Source organism: Bison bison, unplaced genomic scaffold (genome assembly GCF_000754665.1).
Source record: "Bison bison bison isolate TAMUID 2011002044 unplaced genomic scaffold, Bison_UMD1.0 scf7180017864063, whole genome shotgun sequence".
Lineage (NCBI taxonomy): Eukaryota > Metazoa > Chordata > Mammalia > Artiodactyla > Bovidae > Bison > Bison bison.
In genome coordinates, this window is record NW_011494635.1 from 1,498,038 (window position 1) to 1,512,921 (window position 14,884).

Here is a 14,884-nt window from a genome sequence, read left to right on the forward strand (position 1 = left end):
TTTTTCTGGGCTCCAAAATCACTACAGATGGTGACTGCAGCCATGAAATTAAAAGACGCTTACTCCTTGGAAGGAAAGTTATGACCAACTTAGATAGCATATTCAAAAGCAGAGACGTTACTTTGCCAACAAAGGTTCGTCTAGTCAAGGCTATGGTTTTTCCTGTGGTCATGTATGGATGTGAGAGTCGGACTGTGAAGAAGGCTGAGTGCCGAAGAATTGATGCTTTTGAACTGTGGTGTTGGAGAAGACTCTTGAGAGTCCCTTGGACTGCAAGGAGATCCAACCAGTCCATTCTGAAGGAGATCAGCCCTGGGATTTCTTTGGAAGGAATGATGCTAAAGCTGAAACTCCAGTACTTTGGCCACCTCATGCGAAGAGTTGACTCATTGGAAAAGACCCTGATGCTGGGAGGGACTGGGGGCAAGAGGAGAAGGGGACGACAGAGGATGAGATGGCTGGTTGGCATCACTGACTCGATGGACACGAGTCTGAGTGAACTCCGAGAGTTGGTGATGGACAGGGAGGCCTGGCGTGCTGGGATTCATGGGGTCACAAAGAGTCGGACACAACTGAGCAACTGATCTGATCTATTTGTCTGAGAAAGTATTTCTTCTTTCATTTCTGAAGAATACAGAATTCTATGTTGGTGGGTGTTTTTTTTTCTTTCAACACTTGAAATATTTTACTCCACTTGCTTCTAACTTGCATGATTTCTGGCTAGAAGTTCAATGTAATTCCTAGGCTGGAGCCTTTAGACTTATTTTTGTCCTCTGGCTTCTTTTAAGATCTTCCTGTTATTTTTAATTTTTGTCTGTTTGGGCTGCTTTAACAAAGTACCATAGACTGCTGCTGCTAAGTCGCTTTAGTCGTGTCCGATTCTGTGTGACCCCATAGACAGGGATTCTCCAGGCAAGAACACTGGAGTGGGTTGCCATTTCCTTCTCCAACCGTAGACTGGGTGGCCTATAAACTCTCACAATTCTGGAGGCTGGAAAGTCTGAATCGGATGGCTAATAAATGGATGGCTGTCTTGTCTCTGTGTCCTCACATGCAAGAAGTGGTAAGGAAGCTCTCGGGTCCTCTTCCAAAAGGCCACCAATACCACTCCCAAGGGCCCCACTCTTGTGACCTAATCACCTTTACCCCTACCCCTAAATACCATTACATTAGTGGTTAGATTTCAAAACATGAATTCTGGGGTGTGAGGGACACAAACATTCTGTCTACAACGTATAGTCTGAATGTGACACATCTGGGTGTAGATGCTTTTGTACTTATTCTTCTTGGTGCTATCTGTGCTTCCTGGATCTGTGGTTTGGTATCTGTCTTCAATTTGGAAATTTTTCACATATTGTAAGTGAAGGGAAAGTCACTCAGTCGTGTTCGATTCTCTGTGATCCCCAGGACTGTAGCCGACCAGGCTTCTCTGTCCCATGGAATTCTCTAAGCAAGAATACTGGAGTGGGTTGCCATTCCCTTCTCCAGGGGATCTTCCCAACCCAGGGATCAAACCCAGGACTTCTGCATTGCAGACAGAGTCTTTACTAACTAAGCCACTAAAATACATATAATATAAAAATGTATTTATGTTATCATTTCAAATATTTCTTCTGTCCTTTCTCTTTCTCTTCTGGTATTCCCACACTAGGTGTATATTACCCTTTGTAACTGGGGCTTTCCAGGTGGCTCAGTGGTAAAGAATCTGCCTGCCAATGCAGGAGACACAAGAGATGCGGGATTGATCCCTAGATTGGGAAGATCCCTGGAATAGGAAATGGCAACTCACTCCAGTATTCTTGCCTAGAAAATTCCATGGACAGAGGAGCCTGGTGGGCTACAGTCAATGGAGTCGCAGAGTTGGACACGACTGAGCAACTAGGCATGCACACACTCTTTTTAATTATCCTGCAGATCTTGAACCCTGTTCAGTTTTTGTAATCCTTTTCCCCCTTGGCATTTCAGTTTTGATATTTCTACTTAACATATTTTCAAGCTCTCCGTTCCTTTCTTCACTAATTCCATTTACTGATAAAGCCATTAAAGACATTCTTCATTTCTGCAACCGTGCTTTTGATTTCTAGCATTTCCTTTTAATTCTTTCCTGGAGTTTGCATCTCTCTGCTTCCATTACTCATCTCTTTTTGCATGTTGTCCATCTTTAGAGCCTTTAGCATATTCTTTTAAATTCCTGATCTGATCATTTCAAAATCTTTGCCATATCTGAATCTGCTTTTGATGCTTGCTCTGTCTCTTCAAACTGCGGGTTTTTTGGTGGGTTTTTTTTGCCTTTTAGGATGCCTTGTGATTTTTTTGTTGTTGTTGAGATTGATTTACATGATATGCCAGATAAAAGAAACTGAAATAAATAGATGATTAGTGTAAGACTTGATGTTCGTCTGGCTAGTAGTTAGCCAGTGTTGATGACTGCTGTGTTTATGGTTTGCTGAAGCCATAGATGAAGGCATCAGACTCTAAAACTTGCTCGGATGCCTCTGTTTCCGACTTCCCTATTGTGTCTGGGCTTCCCCAGGGATTTTGCGGATAAGGTCTCAGATGTGCGGCTCTTTTGGATGCTTCCCATTACTATACAAAAGCCCAGCTGATGTTGTGATGAGGTGCGGGGGAGAAGTGTTCTACGGATCTGTCATAAGGTCCCAGCCCTAACCTTAAAAAGAATCCAGTAATCAGTGAGATGGAGCTGTGATTAAAAAAAAAAATCATGAAGCTAACTAAACAATAAAAATCCAACCACAACAAACAATCAACTAATGAACTTCAAGTACAGCACAGAAAGTGCACGTCTAGTCCTGGGGGCAGTGGGCCTGTGTCCTGACCATGGAGATGTTCTCTATGCTCCTAGCGTCCCGGCCTGCCTTGCCCAGATTTAGCTGAGGGCACATGCAACCACACGCAGGAGCTTCAGCAGGCACTTGGGTGCATGCTGAGCGGTCAGAGAGGAAGGCCCTTCCTGCTGAGGTCAGCTGGGGCAGAAGATGAAAACTGCCCACTTTCTGACACACAGCAGGCTCTTCCAGTGGCTGCTCGCACATTTACACAGGCTGACTCTCGCCAAAGGAGGAGGAGAAGACAAAGGTGGGAAGATGTAAATATCAAAGACCAGCTGAAAAAAGGGAAAACAATGCAACTTTTGGGGAAGATCAATTGAGAGGGAATTCTTAATAGCTAAATTGTTGTGAAAGATAAAACAGGAGCTAGGAGTTAATAATAGGCCATAGATTTTTTTTTCCATCTGTACTGAAGCTTATGTTATAAATAAATAAATGTTCGTTATTATTCTTTGGCAGCAGTTTTTGGGTGACTCAGACAGTCTTTCAAAACTGGACAAAAGGAATAATATAGATCCTTCTATCCAGGGAATTCCTCTAATTAGGAGTGGCAATGAACTAGAGAAGAAATCTGATTTTGATGTAACATCTGCAAATGACAGCTGCCTTTTCACAAAGTTCCCAGTGTCATTCCTCCACCTAAAAACCTCCCAACAACAATAATAATAAATTACCAAACCAGAACATATTGCAGTTATCCATTTAATAACATATTTAGTGAATTCTAGTTGTTCAGTGTCTTTAATTATCTTTTCAAAACAAATAATTCTTTACATATTCAAAAATAAGCAACTCACCTTCCTTGAGAATGTCCCCAAATTATTTGAAAATGTATGACTTAATCTCAAAAAGGACATTTGGCTGGGGTTGAGAGAAATGTTTAAGAAATATTTGAAATATTCAAACTGCACATTTGAAACAAGAAGAAATTTACACAACCATGTTGTAGTCAAACACATCCCCTTTACAATAAAGTCACCCTAGGAAAATATTTCCTTCCAAAAACGGGTGCCAGCACTGGTTACTCAGGATCCCACATGTGCAAATGTTCCTGTGGCTTCTGGTGCCTGGACCCTAACCAGCATCCCGAGTACGTAACTTGCTCTCAGTGAAGGTCCTGGGTTAGGTGTCTTCCTGGAGACAAACACACACACACACACACACACACACAATAGCTGCTGAGCCTGCAGGAGAGCCACAAACTACAACAGCAGCCTCAGGGCAACTTAGGGAAAGGATGGGCATCTAGGAACAGGAGGTTCCAACAAGGGCCTCTCCTCTTAAAGGGGTGCTTAGAATCCATGGAAGATGGATGCTCCCCAACCTCAGTGTTACAACTGAGGAAGCTAAGGTCCAAAGATGTTGAGAGACTTGCCCAGGACACCCTTGCGGCGGAAGCACAAGGACTGGAACTTTGGGGTCCCAGCTCCTATCCTGTTACCCACCCCTGCCTGTGCTTCTCAGAAACGATGGAATCGTCATATTTTCGTCCCAACCCCGTATCTACCAGGGCCAAGTAAGGAGATCCTAGAGAACACCAACGTGGTTTGCATTTACAAAATGGACAATCTGCTTGGGGTGACAAAAAGGACCCTTCCTCAAAGCCTCCTCTTGTCCTAAACTACTCCTGGTCAAGGCTGCTTCGGCTCATCCACCCTTTGGTCAGAGAGTCACCAGCCAATCACTAAGGTCCCTGGAGAAAAACAGCAAAAATGCTAAAATGTACCTTCACAAATTCATACAAGCAAATGAGCACCCACAGTGTTCTGAGTTCCCCTGTTTTTTCCAGTCACTTGAAGAAACAAAGTAGCATGGTATCCCCCTGCTGCAGGAGGTTTTATGAACCACTCTCCTACGGGACAAATTGAGTGTTTTAACAAACCCTGTAAATCTCACATTCTGCCCTGGGTGTACGTCTTCCCTGACCACCAACTTAGAAAAAAAAAAACACCACCACAAGTCTGGCAATAGCGTATTTCTTTTCCGTGACTAAAGAGGCGATGTCCACAGTATGGGAAAACCTGAGCGAACTATTTGGCCAACCCAATATGTTGGTAAGCACACTGATTTTTCAGTAAATTTATATGTTTTAAAGTTGGATGAAAAGCTCGAGAAGGGAATAGACCCTCTCAGATCCCTGCCTCCCGTGAGCACAGCTACGCTCCTGCAACCTACTGTTTTGTAGAGGCTGTATTATGAAGGCAAGGCGGGTTCTGCCAGGCACATAATTTGTATATTTAAGGGAGGTGTATGGATGAAAAAGCGAAATATGTTCAATTTCAAAGGCCTTGGAAGCAGCGCTGTCTGTGAGCTTGTATTACAAACAGCCCCGCGTTATTACACAGGCCACTAATGAGGCCCAGTGAATGAAAGTACAATTTGAATATGCATGACTCTGTCCAGTGAGCAGGACTTTTGTGTACTGACGAGATTTTTTTTTTTCTTTTTTCTTTTTCCCTCCTAAAAAAAACAAAAAGGATTAAAATTATTCTTAGGGAAGTATGGCTACCCGGAGGCCAGTATAGCGTACTCAGAACACAGTCACACCAAGTTCAGATGAAAGATACAAGTCCTCCACAGATGCTCCGATGTGGTCATTGTGGAAAGTTGTACACGTCCTTGTCCTTCAGAGAAGGATTGTTCTTAACTTTGAGCAGCTGCGTCATGACAATTTCTTAGCAAAAATATTGATTTTGGTGGCAATCCCTAAAAGTGGGCAAGGTTAAATAAACCTTTCGAGCACAAAGCCTCCCCTTCCGTGGTAAGGCATGCTGGTTAAAAGACTGAGGAATGGGTAAATTATTGCACCAAATGGCTGAGAATTAATCTCTGCTGACTAGCTGTAATCTAACGAGGCGTCTGTGTCCCCGGGAGCCCGCAGAGCGTCCCTGGCGGTATGTGTAGTGTGTCGGGCCTGCCTGACACCCTTTGTCCCCGCTCCCAGGCGGCCTTTCCCCTCATTGTCCGTAATATCCTCATGCATCTGGGACACGTGGAATGCATTCATACTAACAGACTTACCATTGTTTTCTCTCAGAAGCTTTGTTGAGCAAAGACTGCATCGTGGTTACTGATAATTATATTGCTTAATTAATCAAGACAAAAAAAATTTGCAAATCATTGCCCGGTTGCCAAGCAGGGAGATAAAAAATGACAACAATACAAGCTGAAGCAATATAACAAAAGTAACAGCTATCTGATCAGAAATTCTTATATAATGAAGCTATTAATGCTAAATCGGTTAATGTTAACATTGCTCCAGGTGTCTCTACTTAGATGCAAACAAAAAGGCTAACATTATGGATATAAAAGGCCAAATGTTGCCATGGATTCTGTAACCTGATAGAGAGGACAGCCTTTTCATTTGATTAGGGAATGCAATTTAAATACCAGGGACCGAAGCCAAACAAACAGACTTTCCCTCCACAAGCCTCTCGCATTCACCCTGAGGTCAGTGGTTGGCGAACAAAAGGTCAGCCACACTTGCCCTGGAAATGTCTGGATTAATTTTATTACATTGTAATGGTTTGTCCTTTAAATGTGGGGATAGCACTAAATTTCCAGTTGGCCATTATTCTCTTCTTTCCTTTAGGCCTTTTGAACTAAAATATTAAGAAAGCGATTTGCTTGATTCATCTTGTCAGAATTTATGGCCAAATTTATAAAACTTACATATTTTTTAAAAGAAATTTTAAAAGGTATGATAATATTTGTTTTCATGCACTATCATACTTTTTAAAAATCACTTTGACACTATAAAGTGAACTGAAATACCTTTTATATTCTTAATTTGCTCTAAAAATAAAGGTGACATTTTTAAGACATTAAATGACATTTTAGAGGGCCATGTTGAAAATGAACTAATAGAGCCAGTTAATCCATACTAAATATTAAAGAAACACATTTGCCAGTTTGGAAAGCCACAGGATACTAAATTTATCAGTTGTCTAATATTAAAATTTTCAGTTTAATTTTTTAAATTAATGTCCTTGGACACACGCAAATGTTATTAGCAGTAAGAGCCATTTTCTTATACAAAACTGAACACTTCACACACACAGACTTGGACCAAAGATCACACAAATATTTAATATGAAAAACTTTTGGCATCTCCACTCCTTGAAAAGAAACGAGGGTTCTCTTTATGTCAGGCTCCTCACCAGCCAGAGTGGGGACTTTTCTGAGTTTAGGAGTTGTCCCGCAGTCATTATTTATTCTATTTTCATGGTAGTAACTATAACAAAAAACAATAATAGCAATAATAATAAAAGCTATTATTATTATCATCATTATCAACTCTTAAGTAGCTTTTTCCTCTGGACCAGGCACTGATTTAAACACCTTTCATTTCTTAGCTCATTTAATCTTCACAACTTGAACACTTTTAGGTTATAAATCCCAGGAAAGTTTTGCCTCTTATTTTTAAAGCTGAAAAAGAGTATATTTAGAATAGTAACTTTTAGCTCCTGCAGGAGGACAATTTGGAATGGAAATGAAGGTTGTACTTAGTATCAAGCCAAGGCACGTGTCATTCCCTTGAGGAGAGACAATACACTAGAGGTTTACTGAAAAGACTACAAAGCCCACCTTGGATTAATAATTCCCAAACAAAATCAAGTCACTGTACACAGCGCTGTTAAATCACCACTAAAGGCAGGACAAGGGCGGAAACAGAAGCCAATCTAGGTCCTGCGCTCAGGACACCGAACGGTTCTGGCCGTTCCCATGATGGATACCCAGCTGAACCGATCGGGTGGGAAGACGCATCCATCTTTAGAGCCCCGACATAGACTGAGCCTCAGGGGGGCCCAGCTTTTTAGGACTTTTCCAAGATCCTTTAGGACTGACCCCCGTTAGCAGCGGCAGAGGCAAGGCTGGATCCTCTACCCACAGTCACCCATAAAATGCTGGATGTGACATGGTGCTCATTCAGATATTATTATTATTAATCAAGATGCCCCAGACTTTTAATCATTTCTTTATATTACAAAGTCTTAAACATGAAAAACATTTAAAAAACCATACTGTCTTTACAATATAATTTTCAAAGAATCTCAGCAATAAAATACAGAATTCTGTGCTCCTGATGAAAGAATGTTTGAAAAACCCCAATTCATATTTAATTCCTATACAGCACGTGTAATTCATGTACATGTCAAGTGGCCCCTTTAACATATCGATTGACACTGTTTTTCAGTAACAGGGAATCATATGGCAAACCGCTGTACAAGTCACAAGGAGAGTGTGGTGAAAACATACCTCGGGTTTCTTGGTTATCGCGATAAAGAACATGTGATTCTTCATGGGGTAGATGATGATTGAAACGTCTCCGAAGGCGGTGGGGATGATCCCGCTGCGGTAGTCCCTGGAGTGCTCGGACCAGACGATGTGGACTTCGTCATTCCCCAAGTGACGGAGCTGCAAGGGCAAATTGGCTCCTTATTAATCAGAGTGATCACAGCACTTTATGAAGGGTCTCGGCTTACAAATTGAATTCTTATACTCAGAGGCAAAAATAATTCACCACCGAAAAAGGCTACAACACTGATGCCTTCTATGAAGATTTTTAAAAAAGCACAAATGCATGAACAAAAAAAACACACAGCTCGCCTTCCACGAAACACACTGGAACCAAGAGAGGCATGTGAGCATCACAGGTACATGTGGCTGCGTGGGGACAGGACCTTTTCCAGGATTTGTTAAAAATTTAATTTGATTCCTGCAGCAAAGCCTGATGCTTTATGTGGCTGAGTGTGTTTCTACACAATGGACAGTATGAGTCTTTTATTCCATATTACAAAAGAGCTTCATAAGGCTCTTAATTTGATACTGATTAAGAAAATAAGATGCATATAAGAGAATAGAAGCCATTATAACACAATCATTACCAAATGTATAAAAACCAGATTTAGGACAAACCTTTAAGAAAAAGTATATATAATATTACCTTTGTCTAAGAAACTAGGGTTGCTGCTGCTGCTAAGTCGCTTCAGCTGTGTTCGACTCTGTGAGACCCCATAGACGGCAGCCCACCAGGCTCCCCCATCCCTGGGATTCTCCAGGCAAGAACACTAGAGTGGGTTGCCATTTCCTTCTCCAATAACTAGGGTTACTTAAATTTAATAAGAAACTAATATGAAGCACTAGTACCTAGCTTTGAAAGAGTGCCTTACTGCAGAGAAAAGTCTGTTCACACGTACATTTTGTTCTGTCTTTCCACTAATGCTCTGAGATCACCTTTATGTAGTCTAACAAGGAGGCGAGGGGCTCAGGAAGGCAAGCCCCCCACCCCCCACCACAGGTGCAGAAGCAGCGTGGAAGCTGGGCGGGGGCTTGTAATCCATGCACCTCCATTGCCCATGGCCATCTAGGCTGCGCCCCAGGGCAACAGCTCTGTGACAGCGCAACTCCCCTAGCCCTCCCATTTATACACAAGAGGCCATTCGGTCCAAAGCTGACGAGTCAGAGACTCCTGGCCTTTCTGGGGAGGGCTTCCGGTGCCTTCACGGAAGGGACCCTCTGCGCATCCATCAGGGAACAGCTTGGTCCAATGCAAGAACACCCTCCCCGGAGTTCCTGCACAGTGACTGTGCATCTGGGGCTGGAGGAGTGCAAGTGAGTTCTTGGGGGCAGGCCTGGCTGTGAGTCAAGCAAACTCGATTATAAAAGCTAAAATGCTGGCTGAAATTGAAGTCCTAAACCCATAGGGACTGGCTGGTGAGACCCTAGGATGCCTACTGAGAATGTGAATCCTCGCCCCCGCACACCCGCCTATGCCCGTGACATAGCCTGTCTTGCTTGCGAACTTATTTAACAGGTGAGCCCTGAGCAGAACTAAATTTAGAGGTTCTTAATAAAATAGAGATGTCATATCAAATCAAGCATTTTGTCTTACAGTATAAAAAAGGATGTTCTCAAATACCATGTATTTAAAACACACTAATATAAATGCAATTTCTTTATAGACTCTCTGACCACAAGGGGAAAACCCGAGGCCATCCCAGCAGGCCTCCCTTCTCTTCACGAGGTCATAAGGGAGGCTGGTCTCCTGCAGTGCCTGCTTCTTCCTTCCTCTGTCATACCTCTGGGGACCACTGTACCCTTGCACCTACAGTGAGGTGAGGTTCCAGCTCGGGCGGCCCCCACGTGAGGCACTTGATTCAGCTGCATCTGAACCTGGGCTCTGGGACACACTTTACTGCGAGTGCTGAACACGAGGTGTGATGGGTGTGGAAAAATTCAATGACATCCACAACTTTCCAAATGTAAAATAACCCAGCACATAAGTTTTTCCTTCTCCTCCTCTCTTACATATAAAGACTAGAAGGGTAGCAGGCAAAAGTTGAGGCTGATCCCTTACGTAAATAGTTTTAAAAAAAGACCCTGGGTTTTCACAGTAACATTAGGCATCTCTCTACTTCTAGATATCCATTTTCCTTTCTTTTTCCCTTTCAATAAAACATGCAAGGAGTTCATGACGCACTCCTAAAATTTACTCTTTTGGAGTCAAAACGCAGCAGTGGCTCACCAGCGGCACAATAAAGGCATGTTTTTGAGGGAAATCGGAGTGGTTTCAGATGGAAACTTTGGGAGGAATTTAGAGCAGGAGAAGGTAACTGAGGGCAGGGGCTGCCCGGGGGCACACATCTGCCCTGCTCGCGCCATAGAGAGAGACAACTTTCTGGGTAGTTCTGTGCCCCTCGCTGCAGGGTTGGCACATGCTTCTGAACAGGACCAACACACCCACTGAACAGCCTTCCTGCATGGCCGTCCCACCAAAGGTCGGCACCCCAGAACCTGAGACAGCTCCCTGTCCAGACTCGTGAGTTGCAAGGCATCAGCTCTGAGGTAATACAGTGAGGACTGAGATTTTTGCAGTTAGCCTCCCTTTTCTAAATTAGGTAACTTGATCACATAACCCACAGAAGTCTCCTGGAACTTCCCTGACAGTCCAGTGGTGAAGCTGCTCCCTGTCCAGACTCGTGAGTCACAAGGCATCAGCTCTGAGGTAATACAGTGAGGACTGAGATTTTTGCAGTTAGCCTCCCTTTTCTAAATTAGGTAACTTGATCACATAACCCACAGAAGTCTCCTGGAACTTCCCTGACAGTCCAGTGGTGAAGCTGCTCCCTGTCCAGACTCGTGAGTCACAAGGCATCAGCTCTGAGGTAATACAGTGAGGACTGAGATTTTTGCAGTTAGCCTCCCTTTTCTAAATTAGGTAACTTGATCACATAACCCACAGAAGTCTCCTGGAACTTCCCTGACAGTCCAGTGGTGAAGCCGCCCCCTTTCCAGGGCAGGAGGTGCAGGTTCGATCCCTGGTTGGGGAACTAAGATCCCACATACCCCACGGCCAAAAAAACAAACCAAAAGCAGATGCAATATTGTAACAAATAAAGACTTTAAAAATGGTCCACATCAAAAAAAATTTTTTTTCTCCCAATTCTGTTTACAACTGTATCCTCAGGACGGACCAAGAAGGATGAGATCACAGGACCAGGTCCACACTTCTGGCGTGGTGACACTGCAAGTGGTCATGACACAAGGTTCACCGCCTGAAAGCTGCCCTCATTGTCACTTGCCTCAGACCTCTGCACAAGTCATAGGTTAATTCGCCAATGCGCAGAATTTAGAGCTGAGGCCATGGAACCAGTTGCAGATACATCAGGCGTGAAGAGCAAGGACGCACCCTCTTCCGTCCATGACGAGAACATGGGAAGGAAGTGCAAGTAGGAGTCACCCGGCCAGACTGTCAACCATGTCAGAACACCCAGGAGTACCCCAAAAGCTTCAAAGCGCGACTCCGTCTAAAGGGGGTTTCATTACAGAGACGTCACTATGTGAGTTTTGGAGAATTCCAATGACGGGCCCTCCAGGGAGAAACTCGAGCCCACGGGTCAAGCTGATGGGAGTGGTGTGTCGTCTGCACGAGCCATCCTTCACGCCAGCTACTGCTTCAACTGCACAAGAGGCTCGACAAACGCTCGGGGCTTGAGCCTTCAGAAATCAGTGCCTGTCCTGCCACTTCTCACCCTGACAGGGCTGTGCAAACCCTCTGCCGGGGCCCCTCTGCCCGCTGCTGCCAGGCGGCGCCCACTGCTGACACTGGCCCTGGTACACACCTAATGGGCTGACCTCCTTTTCCGACTAATTGCATTACGTCGCCAGCTGGCTCCAGAAGGAGTCGTCTGTTTGACTGAAGAATTCCTGCTTCTCAGTGGGCCCGGCTGCTACTTTTACTAAGTAACAGGCAGCCCTGACATCCCCATTGTTCGGCCGACAGTATGCCCATCCTAAAATCTAAGTTTTATTTGTAAATTAACCAGGAAACTTCCTGCCAGAGCAGTGCTGCCTGGAGACTGATAATGTGGGCCTTTCATCCCCTCCACTCGTCCTGTATCACTGCCAATTTGTTTTTTATGCGCTGGCCAGCCTCGGGCTATAAAAGCCTTGTAAGACATAAGTGCAATTATAGTCCTGGAGTCAAATGAATTGGACAAATCCAATAGCACAGCTCTGTCCCCACTCTGCAAACCCCTACAGCAGTTAGATTAGCTGTGAAAAATCTAATCGGGCTGGAGCTAACGAATTTCTGCGGTGAAGGATCAAGAGTTCAGTATGGGGTTGCCACCAGATTGCAGGGTTGAAAAAGTGGCCCCGTGACGGGGGCAGAGGAGAGCATGAATCACTTTAGAATTCTGCAGCTCATTTTTAAGCTGTTAGGGACAATTCAGTCGGAATGAGACGAGGAACTGTGGGGCCGCTGTTCTTGTGACTGATTTCTGGTTGAGCTGTGAGACGTCCTGATAGAGAGAGTTTGTCACTAACGATGCTAAATCTTGGAGCAGCAAAAGGGATCAGCTGTGTTTGCCTGATTACAGTAGGGAACCTTACAGCCCAGCCAAGCCTCGGAACAGGATTTATAACAGGGTGTTTTTATCAAGAAAACAGTCTTTTCTCAAAAAAAAAAAAAAAAAAAAAAGGCAATCCTACTTAGGAAATAATTCTTTTAAAAGTTTAAAATATAAAGCAATCTTGTAACAAAACAGTTTTCAGTCATAAATAAGAAAATCATAGACTATGGTGACGCACTTGCAGAGTAGCAGCAATTTACATGGTAATAAAAAAAATGATGTGTGGGTCTTGCCTGAGGCTTCCCAGGTGGCTCAGTGGTAAAGAATCTGCCTGCCAAGCAGGGGATGTGGGTTCAATCCCTGGGTCAGGAAGATCCCCCGGAGGAGGGTATGGCAACCCATTCCAATATTCCTGCCTAGAGAATCCCATGGACAGAGGAGCCTGGTGGGCTACAGTCCATGGGGTTGCAGAGTCGGACTGGACTTAGTGACTGAGCATGCCTGAGAATCTTGCCTAGGGTCTGGGTAATCTGAGATCACGTCTCTGTGGGCAGGGTCCCCTCCACTAAGAACACCACCACCACCAAAACCTAAGATGTGGAGGCAGCTCCATAGGCCCTGAGGAGCCGGTATGTGGCCACTGAAGGAAAGTCAGTCATGCTCTGCACATCCAAGACCCCTGGTCACTGTGGGAGGAGTCTGATCATGCCCTAACCTTACCACTGAGGTTCCATGAGTACGGCCACCTACTGTGTATGTGGTCCGGATGGCCATGGCTGCAGTGATGAAAGAGCAAAACCACAGAGAAGAGAAAAGAGGCAGGTAGAGGGAAGCCCGCAGGCCAGTATCAATCACTCACCTAATGGGCCAGGAAGAAGAGTCCATCCAACCAGTGGGCAAGGATGAGGGCTGCTGGGTACCAGCTTGGTGCTCAGCAATTTTGCAGGCGTTGCCCATCCACTGCCCAGCAACCCTGGGACATGAACTGTGTTTTTAATCCCATTTAATAGATGGGAAAACCGAGGGAACTGGCTGATGAAGGGAATGACTACACACTTGGAACCCTGGCTATAGACACTTCCCTGCCACCTGACACAACACCAAACTGCCAGTCTTAGCATCAGAATGGTCTGCTTTCCACCCTCCAGGGGCTGCCTCAGTTCCTGGGATCCTTGTTGGAAGAGAGGGCTGTCAAGAGGGGGTTCTGGGCTCAGCCCCTGGCACCAGCATGTGAGGCCCAGTTGTTCTAATCTGGAAACACAGACATGGGTTAGATTTCTAGGCTTCCTCCCCAGAGTAAAATGTCCTCTTCTTTTAGGGGCCCCCTCACTTCCCACTGGTCAGCTGACGTGTTCAGCCTGCAGGTTAGAACGCACGGGGGGCCCTGGAATGCTGACTCCCAGCTGGAGGATGGAGGTCTCCTCTGAACTCGAGAGAAAACTGCCCGCAGGCCCCATGCTGATGGAGAACAGGACTTGGGGCCATGGGCAGTAGCCCACCTGCACTAGCCGTTTTGCAGATGGTCTGCCAAGTGACCCCCTCTGGCAGCCCTGGGGGGCACCAGCCTTCTCCAACCCCAGCCGTAGAGGGTCCTTACGTCAGATGAGCTTGGCCAGCCCGAGAGGTCAACAGCATAACTTTCTCTCAGTTAATAGTCACGGGAGAGAAGATCCAAAGTTAACAACATCGAAGATGCTTCCTTCATCTTCATCCCAGGATTTAAGACTTATACGACTGACCGATTTTCCTGTTATCTTTGTCTAGTTTGTGCCAAGCAGGATATTTCAGATTAATGACAATGGTAGCTTGAGGAGAGTGACCCCAGGGCTGTGTCCAGAGGAAGCCAAGTGACACATCACAGACTTTGCTCTGTCCCAGGACAGCCAAGCGTGGTCCCCAAGGAGGCTCCTTACCTTTTTGGTGAGCGAGTCGTCTGAGTCTGACGGCATCCGAGTTGAGACGTGGAAGATGACTTCCACGGTCGAGGTAGCGTAGTAGGGGGCGGTCTGGCCCGTGCTGCCATTGCGCTGAAGCCCGCCCATGAACCCACAGTGGGTTGACAGGTCCACCTGATGCAGGTCACAAGGGAAAAGAGTGAGGACCGAACAGGAGCTGTTCTTATTCACTAAGCGGGAATGTGCTTGTGAATTTTTTTTTAATCTAAGTATTTTCATTTTT

The 14,884-nt window shown here is 45.1% G+C and overlaps 1 protein-coding gene across 1 annotated transcript in view; it reads right to left on the minus strand.

Moving 5' to 3' along the window:
- The window catches only part of RALGAPA2 (Ral GTPase activating protein, alpha subunit 2 (catalytic)), a 283,032-nt gene that overhangs the window by 82,576 nt on the left and 185,572 nt on the right, over positions 1-14,884 (minus strand). The window contains exons 36-37 of the mRNA XM_010836602.1: positions 14,620-14,775; positions 8,109-8,267 (exon numbers count right to left, since the gene is read on the minus strand). Coding sequence (XP_010834904.1) covers positions 8,109-8,267; positions 14,620-14,775 — 315 coding nt within the window. The remainder of the gene's footprint in view (positions 1-8,108; positions 8,268-14,619; positions 14,776-14,884) is intronic.